The 23,913-nt window shown below is 36.1% G+C and overlaps 1 protein-coding gene and 1 long non-coding RNA gene across 2 annotated transcripts in view; both read left to right on the forward strand.

The window, feature by feature from the left end:
- LOC123530067 (uncharacterized) overlaps positions 1-20,002 on the forward strand; it is a 39,059-nt gene extending 19,057 nt beyond the window's left edge. Inside the window, exons 8-14 of the mRNA XM_045310758.2 lie at positions 3,831-4,132; positions 4,904-5,157; positions 7,396-7,630; positions 9,377-9,508; positions 15,487-15,616; positions 16,916-17,169; positions 19,185-20,002. Coding sequence (XP_045166693.2) covers positions 3,831-4,132; positions 4,904-5,157; positions 7,396-7,630; positions 9,377-9,508; positions 15,487-15,616; positions 16,916-17,169; positions 19,185-19,397 — 1,520 coding nt within the window. The 3' untranslated portion in view covers positions 19,398-20,002. The remainder of the gene's footprint in view (positions 1-3,830; positions 4,133-4,903; positions 5,158-7,395; positions 7,631-9,376; positions 9,509-15,486; positions 15,617-16,915; positions 17,170-19,184) is intronic.
- A 2,111-nt stretch (positions 20,003-22,113) lies between these two features.
- LOC128547812 (uncharacterized) lies at positions 22,114-23,913 on the forward strand. Its single transcript, XR_008366656.1, has 2 exons — positions 22,114-22,348; positions 22,735-23,913. It is a non-coding gene; the product is annotated as an uncharacterized LOC128547812 (long non-coding RNA).

Genomic DNA, 23,913 nt, shown 5'->3' on the forward strand with positions numbered 1-23,913 from the left:
TGCGCAACTTTCAAAACTCTAGCTAAAAGGTCAAGTTGGTGTTTCGTGTCCGGTCCAGAACTTTGTCATCCATCCAAGGAATAAAATATTGCCTGTCATAAATGTTCCCCATAATCAGACGTTTCAAGCGAAACACCCATAACCCTAGAGTCAAAGTCACATTTGGAGATCAAATGTCAGTAGGTTTTATTTTCTGTCCCGTGAATAACTTTAGCATTCATCAAGGGATTTTAATTTTAGTTGGTACAAATATTTTCCTGGATAAGATGACTTATCATGCACAAAACCTGGGCCCTTAGCTAAAAGGTCAATGTCACACTTTGAAGTCAAAGGCCATTGGGGCATTTTCCTGTCCGTTGTGTAACTGAACAGTCCTTAAAGTGATTTGATATTACATGGAACAAATGTTTTTCATAATAAGACGGTGTGTCCTGCGCAACACTCAGTACCCTACCTCAAAGGTCAAGGTCACACTTTGAGGTCAAACGTAAGTAGGGTTGTTTTTTTTCTGCCAGGTCCATAACTTTGTCATTCTTCAAGGGATTTGAATATTAATTGGTACAAATATTCTCATGGAGACGATGTGTCATGCGCAACACCCAGAATCTTACCTCAAAGGTCAAGGTCGCACTTGGAGGTCGTATGTCAAAAGGATTGTTTTCCTGTAAGGTCAAGAACTCTGTCATCCATATGGTATTTCAATATTTCTTGGCACAGATGTTTCTCATAATGAGACAACTTGTCTTAAGTAACACTCTTAACCCTAATTTAAAGGTCAATGCCGCAGTTAGTGGTCAAAGGTCAAAAGATTTTTTTCTTTCTAATCCATAGCTCTGTCATTCATTAAGGGATTTTAATATTACTTGACACAAATGTTTCCCATAGATAGACAATGTGTCATGTGCAATACCCAGATCCCTAGCTTAAATGTCAAGGTGACATTTGATGGTCAGAAGTCATTTCCAATTACCCCCAACGACCTCAGCTACATCGTATGCGTTAAGTACTTCATTTAAAATCTCCTCACACGTTGGCGAATCCATAAAACGCAGCCATGCGAATTGGGTAAATTTGTAAATTCTGACGAATTTCGACCGAAACAGTTTGAAATATTTGTTACAATGTTTGAAGCATAACGAAAGGTTAACGTACGGGAACTATTTGTTGCGAATGATTTACGAAGTGGGACGATTAGTAACTGTTACTCGCTGGAATGTGTTGGATCGTACCACCAAATTTGTTCTTTCCGTTAGCGATTAGGAGCGCAAACTTGTGAACCTAAGCGCAACTCGCGCATGTTTGCGCGTGCTTCCGAAGCTTTCCGAAAGGGTATTTCCGCATCCGAACGTTACCAGACGCTTTACAATGGCCAGTAAGATGATGCTCAAATCAGAAAAAAGTTCGGACTAGAAGCGTTTTCGGATTAGAAAGGTTTCTATTTTGGAGCGAAAATTATTCTGTTTGTTACACATGATGTGTATATTCATCTCTTTGTGAACGGACTAATAAGACAATTAAACTATAAGCAACATGTAGATTGGTTTTGTGTATTTCTCAACTTAACTTATAAACACTCCTACATTCCCAGAAGGTAGCTAAAAGGAAAATATTTTACTTGTCCGGCTATAGTAACAATATGTCAGTAAATCAATTTCCTGTTTAAAATGAACAAATGTGCAAAAATCTGTGAGGAAGGTACAGGACAAAAAATTACTAGTAATATGGATCTATAACATTGTCGGTACACAAATCCTTGTATTTTCTATTTTTAGAACTGACAAATATCGGGTGGGCAGGCGCCGAGCGTACATGTTTTTTGTAAACAGTGATGTTTTTCTAACGGCTTAAACTTTCTTAAAACACAAATGATTTCAATAAATTTTTATCAATGGTAAGAATATAAAACAAGCAGTTTATTGGTTACGTTTACTTATCATTTCGAAATAAAATGGATTTATTATGAACGCTTAACTTTCTAAAAGTTTGGAGCATCGCTACGCCGCTATTAAAATCATATGTCATTAAAATGGTTATTCATTTTAAAATGATATTTAAACGAGAAAATACGAAAAGCAAAAGCATTTCAAAACTTTTTGAATTTTTAAAATCCATAAATTAGCGAAAAAGTTATTAAAAATTCCGATCCCATACACAAACGATGTAAAAACATTTGTTTTGCCAACCACCAGATAAACAGGTGTTAATGCGTGACGTCACGGCGATCTCTCCTATTAGGGGGGAACCATCAGCCAATTGTTTCCATTCTTCAGGTGTGGAGGAGGCTGTCATAACTTCATCAACATATTCCTCACATATAGCATGACAGACTTCTCTGACCACTACAAAGAGGGTATTCTCAGCGACCCGCCAGGAGTACTGCATGTCTAAGTATTTGGCCCAGAAACAAGGTAACGTAGAGTGGCAGCTTACTTGAGGCCTGGATACAAGGGCTCCCTGTACCAGGTGTGTTGTTTCTAGGGGCGATGACAAACCCTCTCGAATATTTCATCATACATTTCAGTTGGCATGCAGAGGAATTTCTTGAAGGTTGTAGGATATTCTCTTCTCAACCATGACCTGATCATAGATGCCAAATTGGTGCCGTCTTTCGAGATGCGATGCAGACATGGTCTTCTCCAGATGCGACGTGATCTGTGTCCTCTTCTCCATCTAAATCGGCCTCTGATAAACTGGTGAATGTTAAATTGTTGCTGGAAGACTTCTTGGTGGGCCATAGCAGCCACATACTGCAGCATCAGGCGTTGCATATCTTCCATTTTGACGAAGGAATAGCTAATAATCTTGAAATTAGCCTCCTCCTTTTATATATGTTCAAGAAACATAGACATATGTCTACACAAAACTACTGAGGTACTCAAAACTTCTCATGAAATTTAGATGCGTTATGATTCGCGCGGATTCGCATGTCGTAGTTACTCTTCGTAATGATTCGTATGCAAGCGTATGCCGTTCATTTTCTGAACGTCTATTAATCGTTACAATTCGCTTTCATTCGTCATGAAATTCGGATTCAGTTAGCTACAATACGTAATTATTCGCTATTATTTCGTACGAGTTCGCACACTACCGCAAAGATTCGTCATGGGGTGGTCCTCGATCGCTTGATATGCTAATTAGCTGATCACGACCTGATAACGTGCGACCTGTAACGCTAGCCGACGAACGCTATGCGAAGACTTTTCGATTGGTTAACGCATTGAAGCGAATTTTAACGAATGATAGACGAAACTTTTAATCGCCCCAATTTTTTCAACATGTTCAAAATTATCCGACGAACAAAACTAATCGCAACGGACGCAAAAGCTAACAAACGCGGCCATACGTACACCACCAACGTTGTACAACGTACATATACTAATGGGGACGGATTTTGCCAAGTCCTATTCGCCAGTACACGCAAGTTGACGTCGGGGGTTTTTCGCCAATGTGTGAGGAGGCCTTTACAATTACATAAACAACAAGGGCCCAGTTTTCAAAACTTTAGCAGGCGATTAAGCTAACGAGATATTTCGACATTTTAGAAAACTTAGAAAAACTAATGAATTAGTTAATGATTATGAGCAATAAGATGTCTTTACGGTAAATCTATGATATCGTACTTGTCTGGTGTTTCCCACCAAGACTAGTATTTTGAATCAAAATGTAACAGCAGGTTAGTTTATCAGCCTGTTAAAGTTTCGAACAACTGGGCCCTGAACTACGTTATTTTCAGTTGCTATAACAACCAGAACTGTGTTATTTTTGGTTACATCAACGACAAAACCTACTTTATTTTTGTTACATCAACACCCAGAACTATTTTATTTCAGTTACACCAACAACCCACGGCAATAATATACCATGTAGCATACCAGATTCAGCTGTCGAAATCCTTCTCGGGGAAAGCGTCTTGGGTTCTGGTTTAAAGGAAAGTGCTGTCTTGGTGGTAAATATCTCCAATACTGGCATGCAACCAACACCAAACAGTGACTCGGACCTGTACAAATTCGACGTATATGTTATGATGATGCCAGATGCAACAGAAGGTGAAACATTTAGCTTGACTGTTGATGTAAATGACATCGGTCCACAGACTGTTGAGTTTACCACAGGTCCACCTGCAAATTACACAGTGAGTAAAACAACTTTTTCTATGTTTAGAAAAATACATAGAAATATTAATTTCAAATAATCCAGATAAAGCGAAGTTTTCTAAAAAATTATCTCAATAGTTGAAGGTTACCTGGAAATATTATTGCGATAATTTACAAACTGTAACACTTTATAAAACCACGAAGAATTAGACCCACAGTAATTTTACTATCTCGTATTATAAGTGCATGCCTGAAAGGGCTTTTTATCGATGTAAATAAGCATAAAATATGGTTGAAATATCTTTTAATCAATTCCTTTATGATAATTTTATCTCAAAATTTCGAATTCTGTCATAAAACGCTTGATAGACTTCAATATAAAATATAAATGAGCCGTGCCATGAGAAAACCAACATAGTGGCTTTGCGACCAGCATGGAGCCTGACCAGACTGCGCGGATTCGCTAACAGTTTCTCCAATTCCAATAGGCTTTAAAAGCGAACAGCATGGAGCCTGACCAGACTGCGCGGATGCGCAGGCTGGTCTGGATCCATGCTGGTCGCAAACCCACTATGTTGATTTTTTCATGGCACGGCTCAAATGACGTACATACCAAATACAATTTATATTTTTGCAAAAAAAAAGAGATAAACCTTTACCATTTCTCTATCCTTCATATGCTGTAACGTGTAGCAGCAGCATCTTAAATCTGTAACATAATATCCTCCATAGCCGAGTCTCGAGTAACAGTTCCTCCCCTCGTGATTCAAACACTGCGCTATTAATATACTCGTTTTGCCTGTGTCTAGGAAGATGCGGATTACACTTTTACACTGGAAAATGACTGTGTGTACAACGTGCATCATGCTGGCTCCACACTGGCTTTCAAAATGAAAGTACAGACGGAGCGGTCAGTTACTGTAGGACCTATGTCAATAGAAGTACCGATTCCTACAAATGTCACGCAATCTCATTTGAAATACAAGAGCGGTAAGGTGATCTCGAAAGGCAAAAATGTCGTCTGCTTGCCTTATGGTAACCTGTCTGCGGAATTGACAGATTGGTGAGCATTTTTCAAATACCTGTTACAAAAAGCAGTATTGTAATTACATCTTAAAGTCATGTAGTTGACAATATTCATGAATAAGAATTGTTAGAAGGCTTTGAAAAATCTTCTAATACATAAGGAATAGATCTATATACAGTATTTAAAACTGGCGAAATTAAAAATGAATTTATTTATTTATTTATTTGTTTATTTATATTTTGGGGATGGTGTTGGTTTTTGAAACATTGATTTTTCGGATAATTTTCAGCTGATGCTTATTACTTTTTACGGGGATAGTGTCTAGTAGGGTAAAACGTGAGCGGAAATGGGAAGGACAAGGGGCGGGTTTCCGCAGACATTTTGTTTGACATATCTTGCTATTTCCAGATTGCGGACGTAAAGGGCGGTCCAAGATGGCGATGGTGAACTTTTTAATAAGTCTTCAAAATGACAATTTTTCCTCTTGAATGCACATCGAACACAAAACGCAGAATAAACAATAGCTTAATATTAATAATCAATATTAATAAAAAAAATCTTATATATTACAAAAACATTAAGATAAAAGGTTCCGATCGCGTGGATTTAAATGTTCACATTTTCAAATCTAAACGGTGGTTGAAATTTTGAACAGCTCGCAAACTAGAGGATCCAAGCTCTTTTACTAGAAGAAGAAGAGCTGTAACGGAAGAAAATTATGTATTCCCCACTCCCATTGTGGGGGGGGGGGAGACATATTGCATATTGTTTTGCTGTGTTCATCCGTCCGTCCGTCCGTCCGTCCGTCCGTCAGTCAGTCCGTCCGTCCGTCCAACTTCATTTCCGATCAATAACTGGAGAACCATTTGCCCTAGTAGAACCTTCAATCTTTTCTAGTAGATGATCCCTATTGTTTGTGGGGTCATTCAATCACATGGACCTGAACATGGAAAACTGTTTCTGATCAACAACGTAAAAACCACTTGATTCAGAAAGATGGAACTTCATAGAATGATTGGACATGCAGAGCAGATAACCCCTATTGATTTTAGGGTCACTCGATCAAAGGTCAAGGTCACAAGGGCCAGAACGAGGATAACCGTTTCCGATCAGTAACTTAAAAAACCCTTGATTCAGAATGTTTAAACTTCTTAGGATGATTGAACATTCAGAGTAGATGACCCCTATTGATTTTGGGGTCACTCCGTCGAGGGACCTGGACATGGAAAACCGTTTCCGTTCAATAACTTAAGAACCACTTGACCCAGAATGTTGAAAATTCATAGGATGTCTGGATATGCAGATTAGATAACCTCTATTGATTTTAAAGGTCAAGATCACAATAACATGGAAAACCGTTTTCCATCAACCATATTACCAAGAACCTTCAATTTTCATTCGATCAAAGGTCAAAGGCAGAGGGACCAGAACATGGAAATCTGTTTCCAGTCAATAACTTGAGAACCACTTGAACCAGAATATTGGAACTTCATGGGATGATTAGACATGCCGAATAGATGATCGCCATTGCATTTCAGTCACTAAGTCACCATCAGTGTCTCTTTTACGATTGATTCTGGCTCCTGCCCCCTTTTGACTTCTTGCCTATTACTACTACGCTTTGGTGGAGACATGCGCTTTTCTACAAAAGCATCTTGTGATCGTATACTCGGGTCATTCGCTGTAAACTACTCAAAAAGTGAGCGCTATGTGAGCTGTTTTCTTACTATGCGCTATATAGACTGTCATCAGTTTGGATCTTTTTTTGCGTGTCTTGATATATCTGTTGTGTTTTCGTGTCGGCGTGGCAAAAACACGAAAACATGAAAAATCGACAAAATAAGGTATTCGTCGTGTTTTCGTGCTACTTTGGCAAAATCATGACAACACGACAACGTAACTCCTGTTAACGGTCGTCTGCTTCAAATCACTTGCCCCTCACTTTTGTGGCTAAACCCCATTTTGAATGTAGAAGTATTTCATGCCAGAAATTTATCTAGTGACTGCCGACGGGTCCTGGATGAAGGCATTGTTATAATGAATATTCATGAAAATAGTCCAGACACATACGAAATTTGATTTCTATCTTTAAAACATACAAGCTATATTTCACAGATAATTTAATGGTATGTGATAAATAAAAGAAATTTCTAAATAGCGGAAACTTAAATTAACCTAAAACCGTGATCCTGTAAAGTACATAAGATTTTGAAAATTTCATTGACGTATTATTTCAACAAAAGGATTAATACTGCTGCTAATGATTATTCACAGGGTTAAAGATTCCGGCGAGAATGATCGAGCAAGTATTGTCTTTCCGTTGATGTGTAATGTAGAAGTTGTGGATGACGTTTTGGAAGACCAGTTTGTCGTAGAGATCAAGGCAGAGATAAAGGATGTCCCTGCCCTACTTGATGCAAATACAACCGACCAGGAAGAGTTTGGGATCGGAGCAAAATTCGGCAAAAAGATTTGGGTGGCTAGTTACGGCTTCAATACGAAAACTTCGGTAATGATAAGTTTTGAAATATAAAAGGGTATTGAAATTTTATGAAGAATTCTAACACGACCAGCGAATAACCTACATACATGTAGAGTAAAATCTATCTCGGGTTATTCTGCAACATACCACTCGCGTGCAATGACGTCATCCGATGCAGGTGCGTAGCACGGTCGTAAAAAGTAGTTACCATTTTTCTAACATTGTTGATACTAGTATGTCGTGTTAGAATCGAAATAACAAGTTCTCAAGTGTGATTTAACGTAGAATAACCCTTGTTTTTTCGTTCTTATGCGAAACAATATATCACTCAGGCATATGGCCTTCGTAAAATATTCTTACGCATAAGAACTCAAAACACGGGTTGTTCTAAGATAAACCACACTTGGGAACTTATCATTTCTTAAATATACGAAAATGGGTAGTTGTTGGTAACGAAAATGGATACACTTATTGGTTTAGTTTCTTTTATTATAGCTTTATAGACTGCTGAAAGAATTAATATGAATCGCAAAAATATGTAATTATTATAAAGATGTATAGATACTGAACTACACTCTTGTCAAATAATCCCATATCGACTTTTCAATGATTGGCAACTCTGAAACAGTCTTAGCTTTGTCACCCTTGTTATCAACATGAATAATAGACAAAGGAGCAGGTGGGAGCCCCAAGCCCTACACAACTCAAACAAGCTTTGAGAGTGGGGAACAATGCATGCTTTTGCTCCCCATTTTTTGTCCCAAAATATGTTTTCCACAACGAAATCGTGTGCACTTGTTCAAAATGTAGATTGTAGATGTTTATTGACATTGTGTCAATGGTTAAGATGGAAGAACTGTTATGTGATCGTTGGATTGCTAGGGAACGGGGCTGATTTTCTCTATATGGCTGTATGGAAAACTTCAAAAATATGCTCTGAAGCCGACAGCAACGTTCCTTAAGTGTCCCTCTACCAATGTCCTTCAGGTCATGATGAATTTTTAAAACAAGCACGGCTACCAAGGGACTGGGCTAGGTTCTTGATATGGAAAAATGAAACACTTAAAAACTCTTCTCTCCTGAAACTGAAGGCCTGATATCAAAATAAGTTCACAAAAATTTTCCTTTGGTGACACATGACCAAAGGCCGGCACACATTATCCCCACCAATCACCAACAAAATTAGTTTTACTATCACGCTTTTGCATGTCTTGATATTGTCTCTTACAGTAAATACTCTGCCTGCCCATACTACCTTCCTATCCCCGACCCCTTCATTACGCGCCCCACCTCCCCGAAAAAAAACACCCACACAAATAACTACGTTTTTTTGTTTTGTTTATTTTGTATCTTGATATTAGCTATATTATCTTTTAGTATCACGTAATCATCCCCCGCTCAAATTCACACCACCTCGCCCTCGCGGGCCTTTTCAGAGACGATTTATTTGTTTAACTGTACAAGCATGCGCAGTATAACTCTTGTGAGAAATATATGGCCAACATGGTGCTCTTGTTTTTTTTTCCTTTTTTTTTTCATTTTTGCAGAGGGGGAGGGGGCTGAAATATCGTAGTGGGAAATGTGAGTAGATCTGGCAGGTCGCCCCTTCCATCCCCACCTCCTGCACTCTTCGAGCTAACCCCCAACTTTGAAATCGCATCAAAACTGGTATAGTCGGACCAAACGAACATTACTTGGTGGTGATTCGGAATGTTTAGATACGAAATGAGTTGGTGGTCTGATCTGTCACAAATATTCTGTTAACAATTTCAGGTTGATAATGTTCCACCGAAGCGCATTAACGGTGTGATAATAGCCGATGGGGATGGGCCTGCCACATGGCCCGGGGATTTAAAAGTCCAGTGGAGTGCTGATAACGTCAAGTACTACGATTACAACTACGTGGTAAGTCTTCGTTATTTTCTACACAAAGATAAGTTACGATGCATTTAACATACAGATATCTTCAACTTGAGATTTTACCTGTCTTAGCACTCACCTGTATCAAGCTCTCACTTACTTTGAGCAGCCATTGGTTTTTCCTTTTTTCGTTCCCAACCTTAATTAAGCGGCCACCTGCCTTATGCGGTCACACTGTATCACTCCCTTGACTTGTTGCTTAATGCAAGTTAAGCTGTGGGAAACATCTGCCTACACATTCATACATGTATATGGTACTTGTAAGTATCCAGCATGCAGGAGCCCGAAAGTGGTCAAAAGATGACATGTTCCCAGCATATACTTAAGTTTACCCTATTATATATCCAGGCGTAAGCATCTAGAGCTTCTCCAGATAACAGAGATTTGTTTTAAACTGTAGCCAGGATCTATGCCTAAATATCCACGTATATTGTTGGTATTATCTTCTGGTCGTAGGAACTTGGTCGAAAATCTTCCAGATATGGTCAAAATTTCGAACACTACCAGATCAGCTCTTGTGAGCTGCCCTCACTTCTAGAGAGAAACACCAGGTACTCGATCTTGGTCTAAAACGAAAACAAAGTCTTCCGACTACACTTCCATGTAGGGTATGGCTATATTTCCGTGCCATAGGGTCAAACCGGGCTTTAAGACAAAATCCTGGCCGCAATAGTAATATGTCAAGGCAAAATTTTGAGTAAAGTAAACCGAAATGTCGTAATAGTATATCAAAATTTCGTGTTTATGAAGAACACCCAACTGGCACTAATGCTCTTCTGTCCTTGAGTAGTTACAGTTGTGAAGACGTCTGATATTTATTTCACCAGAACAAAAATTGCACATCACTTTGGTACTTTCAAGATTTTTTAACCACACCCAACATCCATATCCGTTGAGGTAGCATGTAGTATTTGCAGCGTCCGTTCGTCTGTCTGTCCGGATTTTATGCCCGGTCTGTAACTTTGTCATCTATAGATGGATTTTAAAAAGATTTGGTATAAATTATCAGAATGACATTTCAATGTGTGTTTTCAAGAACTATAAATCTACCATTTTATTTTTTAATTTATCTCCCTTTATTGAATTAATGTCTGAATGTTGTGTCTTTGTAACTTTGTCATTCATGGATGGAATAGTTTATTACACGTACTTCCTTTCTTTTAGGTCACCTGTCACATAGTGACAGGATGAGTTTTTGTGATCACATTTTGTCCGTCCGTCGTCAGTTCACAATTTCTTGTGAACACGATAGAGACCACATTTTGCAATCGAGTTTAGTCAAACTTGCATACAACTTGTATCGGTATAATATCTCGGCTCCTTTTAAAAAAAATGGCCAGATCCCGTCATGGATTCTAGAGTTATGGCCCTTAAAGGGCCAAAATTTGCTAGTGACAGTGTGAGTTTTTGTGATCGCATTTTGTCCGTCCGTTCACAATTTCTTGTAAACACGATAGAGACCACATTTTGCAATCAACTTTAATCAAACTTGCACACAACTTGTATTGGCATAACATCTCAGTATCTTTTGAAAACTGGTCAGATCCAATTATAGGTTACAGAGTTACAGCCCCTGATTGACCCCTGAAAGAGCCAAAATTTATTTTTTACCTTGTGAACACGATTGAAGTGACATTTTATATTTGATTTTAACAACACTTACAAACAACTTAAGTCACAATAAGATTTCGGCTCCTTTCGAAAATCAGCTAGATTTCATCATGGATTTTAGAGTTACTTCACCTGAAAGGGGCAAAATTTTCATTTTTGGCCCTTTCAGCCGTATAGAGATTTCATTTATGCTTTTGATTTGATACAAACTTGCAGAGAATGATTATCTTGATAATCTCTATGCCTGGATCGAAACTTAGTTATGTCGAGTCAAAAACTAGGTCATCAGGTCAAATCAAAGGAAAAGATTGTTAACAACACCCAGAGACCACATTTATGATTCTATCTTCGGAAACTTGGTCAGAATGTTTATATTGATGATTTCTAGGTCAAATTTGAAACTGGGTCATATTAGGTCAAAGACTAGGCCACCCGGTCAAATCAAAGAAAAATGCTTGTTAAGGGGACGCATATTGCTACATTCACAGTTCATACAGAAATGCGGAAGGGGTGCATATTGAAGAAATCGATGGTGGGAAAATAAAAAACATATTCCTAAACTGATATAATACTGATGGACACCTGTAATATTCAGTATTTTGTGGATAAGGATGTGGTACTATGAATGTAATAGGAAAACAGAGGTGTTTGTGAAAGTACATTCAACACAAAATACTAAGCTTTTGTATAAGGAAAAAACAGGTTTTTTACAAAAACAGTGTTCCAAATAATGTTGAAGGGATGAGATTTTCTTTCTAACACACCAGGTTTGCTTAAACATGTAAAAATTTAACGCCACGTCATTTCAGCTCGGGATGGACGCCATATTTCTCATTGATAAAAATGTAAACAAAAAAAATCAGAGTGGGATTAACATTGCAAGGGCATAACATGACATTCTACACAATGAATACGTTAGAACAGATATCTAAGATGCTACACAGGTCAGGCGGGTTAAATGCATAATGGCGATCACTTGAAATTCATCTTGAAACTGTGGTTAATTTTAGTTTATTTACATGGTTTTTAATTTTCCCACGACTTCTCGGCGATTCACTGCAAATGTATTACTGCGCCGGACGAAAGGTAACTCTAATAAACAACGGGAGACAACTTAGGTGTCAGCACGTGTACGATTTTTAAAAAAACATGTCGATGGTTATAATTTCTTATCAAATAATGAATCCTATTCAGATATTCGTCTTTAATATTAGAAAATTATTAATTTTTGTGGACATTTGTCAAAAATATTACTTACATTGGACTACTTTGCGCATCAAACTGGTTTCCGCTTCAGTTGTGAGGCACTTCCGTTATACTTTTTGACAACAATAACAAAACACAAAACGAATCAATAAAGTCACTTATAAACCGACTGCTACTTAAATCAGTGTAAGTAAAGTTGTTGTTACAACATTATACATGTTCGTTACGTTATGAGATAAAGTTTATCTTGAATTGCATATTCCATTAATTACGTTTAGATGATATTGCATTTACAACTTATTTGACCCCATTTTTTTACGTGAATGACAGCATTCTCGTGCAACTCGCGCAAACAGAGTTATGAAAAGTATGGTGGAGAATTCAAGGACAAAATATAAATGACATTAAAGTGAGGATAAATGTATATTCGTCCAGTTTTGATCATTGACATGCCTGCTGTGTATTAGTAACTTTTGTGAACAAGATTAGAATGTTACTTTTGCACATAAACACATTGATTGGACCTCTGAACCAAATTTCATACCTTATTTTAGGGATTTTTAAGACAATACATTTTCAAAAGTTTGTTGAATGTGTTTTGGTATTTAAGTGCATTGTAGTTCATGAATACCAAGTTAAAAATTACTAATGGCAACATTTCTAGGCCCTTATTGTAAGCCACTAGACTTCTGTAACGATAAATGTTTAATATATCAAGGGGAATATACTCTTTTAGATTTGGAATGTGGCATTCCTTGACCAACGTATCTTATCTTATGCACTACTTTGTAAACAAACTAAATAATGTGTTTTAGCTTATATATGCGAAATGAAAAGCAAGACAATGACCATATTTCACATTATTTCTTTAAATTAGAATCTGTAGGACATTGATAAATGTTTGGACAAGGTGAAGCACTATTATTTTCGCACCAAAAAGTCGTAATTGTTGACTTTGAATGTACACAATAAGTCTTATGTAATTCAACAATAACTTTCTTGTTTCAGTTTTCTCATTTTTATTTTAGTGAGCAATCCTTTGTGTACTTATAACAGTTGAAACAGTATCCATTTCATGTACCAAAACCTTGTACTTTTTTGCAGGTAAATTTTATCATACCCCACCCACTTTTTTCTAATTTCAAAGTATGCGTCCCCTTAACACTCTTGAGGCCACATTTATGACTCTAACCAGATCAGATTAAAATATAAGTTTGTTTACACTCAAGAGGCCACGTTTATTTTTTTTTTTTTTATTATTTTTTTTTTGTGCAGTCTTAATGTACATTGGTCAGAATATTTGTCTCCATGGAATATTTGTCTCCATGAAAACGTTTATACTGTTATTGTATGTTACTAAGGTGAGCGACCTAGCGCCATCTTGGCCCTCTTGTTTTCAGTTGAGAACAATTTAACTGCTGAGAAGCGTTATTCGAACACGCAGAACTACCGGTATCTAAAATTTACACATACGTTTGAATAGTTTATCTCCGTTGAGAAACCAGGGAAGGAAACATCTTAATGTAGAAATGCCGATTCTACTGAAATCTGACATAATTCGGGTGGACAAGAATTGCGAATAATGCAAATGTTCTGCATAACAGAGAAATATCTGAGAGATAATGAAAATTCAAGTTATAGTCCTTGAACAATGCACTTCCTCTAAATGTCTACTTCCATTGTATGCAATATGCATAAATTCCCTAAAACAGTTTTCCGTTATGCCCTGGACAACAAAAAAACAAGCAGCAAACCACACTGAATTACGTCACGCACCCGATATGAAATTCAGGCGAAGTATGGGAAAATATTGACGTTTCCGGTACCAGTGTAACTTAACGGGGAGTTGAAACGAGTATGTAATAATGGTCTATATTTGTATTAAGTTTCATGAAGATCCATCAATGTAATACTTTGTTATGTAGGAATTTATAGTGTGTAAAACAATTAAAGGGCAATAACTCTGAAGAGATCCTGAGGAAAGATGTGCATACAACACCGCAAATTTGTATTACTTTATCATAACATTGAATGTGGGAATCTATGGATTGTAAAACAATTAAAGGGCAATAACGTGATCCTGACGAAAGTTGTGCAGTCACTAATGTTCTATATTGTTATACATTTATGTAAAGTTTCATGAAGATTCATTATAAGGTTACTTAGATACAGTCAAAAATCCCTATTTTTACCAAATCAAATGGTAAAACTCTTATTTGGTCAAAGGGGATAATACTAAATGTAGGCTTAATTTAAAACTGAATAATTCTAGCTAATTTTGTAAGCATTTTCAGTTTCAGATAGACTCACAATATACCTCAATCTTTTTGTTTGTTTTTCAAATGGAACTGATTGATTTTTTTGTGTGTGAGCTATTTGAAGAACTGCATATTAAATGAAAGTAGTCTAGTAAAATACAATGCAGAAAGGTATAATACTTTTTTCTGGTATATTGGAAAGCAACAAGTAGTATAGCACATGGGTGTTTTCACGTGATTTTTTTACCGATATGCGATTGGCTTATCGCATTTATGGAACGCCGTTTTCGCAATATAGCTGGTATAGATAATTTCAGGCAACAATTTATTAATAATAGTAAAAAAAAAATCAGGTTTGGATACAGTTTTAGATATTGTTTATGAACAACAGTAAACTATTTTATTTTGAAATTTAATTTCGTTTTCGTCAGTGGCCGTAACTTTCCGGAAAACAATCGCGAATACATAACATCCATATCAATTGCTGGTCGTTATAACCCCTGGCCGCAGGAATCTTTTGACTTGTAGCCGTATTTTCACAGAATTTATACAAGTATATAATGAAGGGAGATAACTCAAAAATAAAGAAAGGGGGATATAGAACGGACTCGGTACTTTGAGAATAAAATCTTCTATGAAAAAAATAAACGAGAGATGGCTAAAAAAGTAAATAAAGTTATGACTCTTGCACACACAGTGCCCCGCTGATTAGTACTGCCAAGCTGTATAAGGTGAAAAAAGTAAAAAAAAAAAAAAAATGAGGAAGTATTCATTTTTTTTTTCAACTAATAGGCTGGTCTATTTAAACCTGCATAGAAAAAGTAAGTACATTAAGTTTGATAGGGAATACCAAGTATACTGGTATTAAAAAAACAGGGTATTTTGCAGTTCGACGCCGGAACGGCTGGTACTGGCGAGACTACGTATGCACTCGATCCGCCGCTGTACGCACGTTATGTCAGACTCATTAACACAGACGGGGGTACCAGCACGGACTATACCCTTGATACCTCGGACAGTAAGTAGACTCTTCCAAAATATTTTTGTAAAACCAGAGGTCATGAAACTTTCTATTTTAGGGCTTTTTACGCCGAATAGGAAGTTACTGCTCATTGTTACTTGTGAAGTAGTCCAAAATGTAGTTCCATGTTGTTGGTATAATGAGTTATTGAGGTCTCAAGATTTATTTGTTTACATGAAATAAAGAAGGATCTGAATTAGTACAATGTAACCATAACGTGCGACATGCTTATTCTATTCCTTAGACCATGATTTTATGCTGGTACGATTAAAACAAGAGCTGTTCGTAAGACAGCATGCTCTGCTTTTCTCAGTGACTCTGAATTAGAGCTTTGCCAGTGTAAAACTTTCTAAAACTTTAACCAAAATATTGTAAGTTAAAAATGGGAATAACTCTTTCAAAATGCAAATAAGAGTTATGGGGATTGTTTCTCCTGGTGTAGACTTTGATAGTAAATTTTATGTTTCAAGTAAAAAGCTTTGATAGTAACAAGATATTTGACTTCGTCAAAAAACTTTAACCAACGCCGACGCCGACACCGGGGCGAGTGCAATAGTTTTTTTCTCTGAAAAGTCAGGCTAAAACAATCTGGTTCAAGATCTTTAAACAATATTGTGAACAAATCAATCTTCTATTCAGAAATCTTAGTCTTGAAAAAAAAAGATACTGCTTTTACACATTGGACTAAGTAACTTACAAAATACGATGCCATAAAAATAAAAAAAAAACGCGAGATGTAAGTACAAAATAACGTGGCAAAATGGCTAAATTGGCCAAGTTGAGGCAAGCTGCTAATACACGCCGTTACAGTATATCATTTTTATGGTAAAGTTTTTATAACTGACCCACGAGATGTCCTTAAATACCTAACTTCAGATTTTGTTTTCAGTTGTTTCTTCAACAACTGACTTTAACCCAGCATTAAGTATTGAAACACAGACTGATCAATAGCGCGAAGTGTGCACCGGTGATCTATAAAAGAGAACATGTAATAATACGATATGAGTATTATTTTTATGCCGCACATTAAACTATATAGCATTAACATGATAGTAGTTCGACAAATATACAAGTTGTCACTGGTGCATGGGTGTGCTTATTTCTAGCAAGTCATTTACTTAACGTTTTATTTCACGATATTTTATGTTAATGAGTGAATATAGTATATTATTATTATTATATAGTTATAATCTTGCTTCCGGCATATTACCCCGGTATATAAAGCAAAAAAACTATTGACCAAAGAACAGTGAAAGGTTTATGTAAGGGGCCGTTCAGTGATATTTTCTGTTGCAGTTGGCCAAGATATCACATTTCATGGTTCGGATGCGTCGGCAGAAGTCATGGCGTCAAGGGTTATGTTTCTACTGGATGATGACAACAACACGTGCATGTCTCTACCGACTAAAGACACGACCGACACAGCAAAATATTACTGGGTCAATATTAACACCTCAGTACTTGGCGCTGACGGCAACTCGTCTTTCATTCTACAGCTTACAGGAAACGGATTGACTTGCAATAGCCCAGCTGGACCACAGGTCACTTTGGTAAGCCTAATACAAAATGCGAATAAAGCAACATGTAGAACTATTATTATATACTAGTATGTCTTTTAACCAATTTTATTATTCAACTTAGTATATTACAAAATACATTAGCCCTCATCAAAAGTTAATATTATAATGTTATACCCTAGTTCTGACAAAATGCATCCTGCAGAATAGATCAGATAATTAATAATCTACGAAAATTGGAACAACAGAGAATGCATGAATGCATCATGCTCTTTACTGCTATGACTTTTTTCGGCTTTTTTATGTTTTCATTTTTAGCTCACCTGAGCAATGCTCAGGTGAGTTTTTCTGATCACTCGATGTCCGGCGTCTGTCGTCTGTCTGTCTGTCTGTCTGTCGTCTGTCGTCTGTCAACATTTAGCTTGTGTATGCGATAGAGGCTGTATTTTTCAACTGATCTTCATTAGGTTTGGTCAGAATGGTAAGCTTGATAAAATCTAGGCCGAGTTTGAAAATGGGTCATCTGGGGTTAAAAACTAGGTCACTAGGTCAAATCAAAGAAAATCCTTGTGTATGCGATAGAGGCTGTATTTTTCAATTGATCTTCATGAATTTTGGTCAGAATAATTATCTAGATGAAATCTAGGCCGAGTTTGAAAATGGGTCATCTCGGGTCAAAAACTAGGTCACTAGGTCAAATCAAAGAAAATCCTTGTGTATGCGATAGAGGCTGTATTTTTCAATCAATCTTCATGATTTTTGGTCAGAATGATAACCTTGATGAAATCTAGGCCGAGTTCGAAAATGGGTCATCTGGGGGTCAAAAACTAGGTCACTAGGTCAAATCAAAGAAAAACCTTGTGTATGCGATAGAGGCTGTATTTTTCAATTGATCTTCATGAATATTGGTCAGAATGATTGCCTTGCTGAAATCTAGGCCGAATTCAAAAATGGGTCATCTGGGGTCAAAAAGAAGGTCATTAGGTCAAATCAAATAAAAACTTTGTGTATGTGATACAGGCTATATTTTTCAATTGATCTTCATGAAATTAAGTCAGAATGATTGTCTTGATGAAATCTAGGTCAACTTCGAGTATTGGTCATCTGGATTCAAAAACTAGGTCACTAGGTCAAATCAAGGCAAAACCTTGTGTATGCAATAGGGGCTGCATTTTATCTTGGGCCAAGAAGTAGGTCACTAGGTCAAATCAAAGGAAAACCTTGTGTATGTGATAGAGGCTGTATTTTTCAATTGATCTTCATACAATTTGGTCAGAATGATTGCCTTGATGAAATCTAGGTTGAGTTTGATTATGTTTTATCTGGGGTCAAAAAGTAGGTCTCTAGATTAAATCAAAGAAAAACCTCGGGTATGTGATAGAAGCTGTATTTTTCAACTGATCTTTATGAAATTTTGTCAGAATGATTGCCTTGATGAAATCTAGGTCAAGTTCGAGTATTGGTCATCTGGATTCAAAAACTAGGTCACTAGGTCAAATCAAGGCAAAACCTTGTGTATGCAATAGGGGCTGCATTTTACACTGGATTTTCATGAAATTTAGTCAGAATGGTTGCCTTGATGAAATCTAGGTCAAGTTCGAATATGGGTTGTCAAGGATCAAAAACTAGGTCACTAGGTCAAATCAAAGAAAAACATTGTAAATGCGAAAGAGGCTGTATTTTTTAATTGACCTTCATGAAATTTGGTCAGAATGATAGCCTTGATGAAATCTAGGTCAAGTTCGAATATTATCGTCTTGGGTCAAAAACTAGGTCACTAGGTCAAATCAAGGAAAATACTTGTTTATACTCAAGGTTTTTGCTCCATTTTTAATGATAATTGGTCAGAATATATTTTTCCATGAAATCACTAGGTCACACATGTTTACACTGTTGTGGTGTGTTTTTCAGGTGAGCGACCTAGGGCCATCTTGCCCATTGGTTCGAAGGCTGCCTGGGATCATGAGCATCAGAGCGCTTGATGGGTTGATGCTGCTGATTAAGTTAATTCACTCAATTAACATCTTCCGTTTATCTTTTAAAATTAGGTCCTGTATCCGAAAGACTCGACAACGCTCAAATTTAGGGGGAAACGTAAGAAATGTACCTTAATAGATGACATTTCCGGACCCCCGAAGACATGCAAATACCAGTGCGCATGCTCAGACACGATCACGTGCGCTGACATTGCTCTTATCCTCTACCACAAAACATTCACAGGAGATGACTATGACCTTTGTGACGTAAAGATTGTGCCGTAAAGTCAGTCAGCATCAAGCAGAACGACATCGAATAGAATCAACAAACACTTTTTTCCACTGTCTTAACTTTTTGTGGAACTTTCGTAGAGAACTTTGCATGTAGATTTAATTAAACCAGAACGTAAGATACGTCCTTGTTATTTCAAAACATTAAGCTCTTTCTGTTCGTGGTAAGTCATTTTCATGGAAATAGAAAGTTGTTAACATATTACGTTATTGTCACGTTGTTATTGTAATATTTGCAATTCTTTTCAAAAATAATACGTGTTATTTTCTGTAGTTTCCCTTAAACTAGCTGACCATGTTTGTTTTCGTATGATTTGTACTGTATGGAAAAAAGAGCATTTATGATATTTATAACAACATTAAACAGATAATAACAATATCAGTCAAAACAACCTTTGCTGGCACACACTTGGACAGGGCAAGCATTGCTTGCACACACTTGGACAAGGCAAGCATTGCTGGCACACACTTGGACAAGGCAAGCATTGCCGATCTAGCTATATTGACCAGTACAGCTGACAAAATAAATTGACTTTAAAGCATTTCTGCGAAATTTTGAAAGGCAGTTTATTTTAGAGATTGCATATGAAAGACGCACACATAAAATATTTTACTTGTACAATTCTACATAAATGTTATGCTGCCGTGATGAAAACAGTTATTATTAAGAATTTTTATCAAAATAACAACATTGTTGTAATAAAGCTTAGATTGTTTTCCCTATGCTTTATTTGAATGCGTTTTAGTGTGCTAGAGCAGAGAGCGTGAACTCTTTATGTGTATTACGTGTATTTTTTTCAATTTTTCCAAGTTTTTTCCCAGTTTTCCCAAGTATTTTTCCAGTTTTCTCAAGTATTTTTCAAGTTTAGACGTTTTATTATAGCTTAGTTTTAACAAGTAAAGAATGTCACCTGAAAATGCTCATAACGTTATCAGTGTGATTTTGTTATTGTTCAATCCACCATTACCGTACCATGAGCCGTGCCATGAGAAAACCAACATAGTGGGTTTGCGACCAGCATGGATCCAGACCAGCCTGCGCATCCGCGCAGTCTGGTCAGGATCCATGATGTTCGTTTTTAAAGCCTTTAGGAATTGGAGAAACTGTCAGCGAACAGCATGGATCCAGACCAGACTGCGCATCCGCGCATTCTGGTCAGGATCCATGCTGTTCGCTGACAGTTTCTCCAATTCCTAAAGGTCGCAAACCCACTATGTTGGTTTTCTTATGGCGCGGCTCATCATGGTTTCTACTTGGCTTTAACAATACATGTATTTCACTGTCTTATTAAAATGTTTTGTAGTTGTCATGATACATTATTACAAGTACCAGCATGTAAGTTTATTTTCTAACTCTCTCCCAATACAGATATTTCTCTTTTAAAATAAGATAATAACGTTCATGTAACACAGTATTTCAAATAACTCTAAAGAGGGTAATAGGAATTTGTTTGTTTGTTTTTTAATGAGAAGGTTTAAAAAATGATTTTGATATGTATTTTCTTCACTTATTATGTAAAAATGTCGGTCGATTTTGATTTTTTTTAACTCTGTGTGTTCAGATTTATATGTTGATGCATCTTTATAAATCATTCAAGATACCTCCGTTAGCATAAACAAAACCATTCTTTTAACAATTTTCATTCAGTTTCGAAAAAAAAAAGATACCGGCTAGAATTTACGCAGGAAAAATAACCATTTTACCCTTAAACTGTCATTAGTAATGTATTTTTTTTAAATTCCAAAAGATCCTGCTACTACTTATGAGGAACTTTACACCTAATATCTGAATCTGGAAACGGGTCGGAAGTAAGGCCATCGTCGTTTCGTCCCAGATGTCTGTAGCTTGAAAATACAGTCTGATTAAAACTGTAAACGCCTTTTTAGGAAAATCGTATTTTTAGTCATTTTGCTTGAAAGTTTACACTCACGCAATGAGAGAATATTGCAATTTATTCTATTTTTTTTACATTTTTACATGATTGAAACAATGCCTGAGAAAAATGAATTCCGAATGTTTATTGACGTATTACCTAGGATAGTGACTTCATGCCTGTAATTCCACTTTTACAGCTTATTCTAGCAGATATTTTATTTCACGTGTAAATGCGGTTGTTGCTTAAGCTATTGCTATTAGAAATGCACGTGTTTATTGAGAATAATAATTTCTTACTTTTTCAATGTGAGAGAATATGGTTTGTTTTTCTTCAGTAGAATCTTTTAATGAACTTTTTCATAAGCCATTACTATTGTGAAGGTGTGAGGCGTGTTTATATCTCAGTAAAAGAAAGAAGTTTTAGAAAGGGCCAACCAAGAAGAAAATTATGAACATCAAAAGATTGACAAAAACGGCAAACGGTAAACAAGCATATACCTGTTCAGTTATATAGTGGACGCAACTTGACCCCGATGGTTGACCTTTGCATTATAATACATAATGAGGCACAACCTATTATTGAAAAGGAGTGTACGTAAAACACAAGCTGCACTAAAAAAGGAAATATAAAATGTAAATATAAATTAGTGTATTTGAAAGTTTTAAATGATCAAATGTAAGTATATATACTTTGATACTGCAATGTATACAAACTTATTCAGTATAAATATACATGGCTACCCTAAGCACCCTTGATTACTATAATGAAATAATCGATATGAATAATCAGTCTAAGGTCAACCATCGCGGTCAAGTTGCGACGACTATAGTAGTCGCAACTTGACCGCGATGGTTGACCTTAGGCTGATTATTCATATCGATTATTTCATTAGTATGAATAAGGGATGCTTAGGGTATCAATGTATATTTATATGCAGTAAGTTTGTATACAATGCACTCCTTTTCAATAATAGGTTGTGCCTCATTATGTATTATAATACAAAGTTCAGCCATCGGGGTCAAGTTGCGTCCACTATATCATAAGTTAAATTTACACAAAATAAGCTTCGTAACCTTTAGGTACTGCCCTTGCGTTGATGATCACGTGATCGAGCAAACATAAAGATTGTATATTTTCTTAATGAAGGAAAGTCCGTGCATGACCTATATCACAAGCTATTAAAGACCCACCACGACCTAGTGACCTACTTTTTTCACTCAAAAAAACTTCATGAAAATCATTCTTGAAATACAGGTAATATACAGCTATACTACAAGTTTTCAGGTGGACAATTTAGGCCATTCCTGATTAAATGTGTTTTGACAACATCATCTGCAAACTTACTCAGTCAGTCTCTTTTCAGCATAGTTTCAAAAACATAGATGAATAACTATCTTCTCAAAATGTGATTGAAATTTCACTATATACACTGATTTCTGTACATATTGCTACAGTTATTCAATAAAATGTTAAAACATTACACACATTGTCTTGGCCTAATATATGTCAATGTCAATGTCAATTTGTAATTAGATACTTGTTATTTCTCATTTTCTTCATGCAAAGCATGTATAATTACCATCATGGAAACACAAAAGAATACAGTTATTTCGTGGTGCCTCTTTAAAGCAGACTATTCTGATTTGGGTAAAGAAATGGATTTGTTCTGACAATTCTACAATTCATCGTTAATTTTTATTCACTTAGCGCTTTAAACATGCAATTTTTAAATGGAGTTTGTTTGTTGTTTTTTTTTCATTAGATTTTCATATCCTAGTTGCCCAACCAAAACAGTGTTATTTTACAATAAGGCCTAAAAAGATTGTTTGTTTCCGGTAGCATGCTAAAAATAGGTATTTATTTATTTATTTATTATATATAAGTGGGACTTTTCGGAAATTGTTTTTGTGTCTAAAAATGAATGCAAATAAGGGGGATATGCCTTTAGAGCATAGTTGATTTCTAACATCACTGACCATCTTTAAAGCATAAAAAGTGCAGTTTTGCAACTTTGTGTTAAAATGTTGAAAAACAAATTCTCCAGGGTCATAAAATCATTTAGGGTCGGGCCAAAAATTTAGGGTAGGTTGGGATACTGGAAACAAACAAATTTTATGCCTAAGTTTAAATTTGATATACATGCTTTGCCCAAGGAATGACATAAATATGAAACCTATTGTATTATATTTGTTAAATATTTGCTTAAAAGACTACATATTTAACTAAATTCGTTAGAAATGCAAGATTGAGAGGCTGTTATCACATCCATTTGCCTATTTTGGTTGTGCAACTATATCAGTTCAGAAGCTGTATATGTTGTTTTAAAACTTGCATTTTTGGATATCCTGGTATCTATCAAATAGAAATGTTACACTAGATATTACATTGAAATAAAAAGAAATACTCACTTGTTAAAATACCTTCATATTAAAGGGGACTAATTGCACATTTTTTGTAAATCAGTTAATGGGGGTCTAAGTATTATGTAATTGATATTCTTGTTCCTGAAAAAAATCTCCAGCAGAACCTATTGAAAATGAAAACTGAAACAAAATGTTGCTTAACAGTAAAAAAAATTATATGTTATTGTTAACTTCAAAGCTTGCTTATTAAAAATTGCACTGTCGCTTTAA

The sequence above is a fragment of the Mercenaria mercenaria genome, chromosome 13, assembly GCF_021730395.1.
Source record: "Mercenaria mercenaria strain notata chromosome 13, MADL_Memer_1, whole genome shotgun sequence".
Lineage (NCBI taxonomy): Eukaryota > Metazoa > Mollusca > Bivalvia > Venerida > Veneridae > Mercenaria > Mercenaria mercenaria.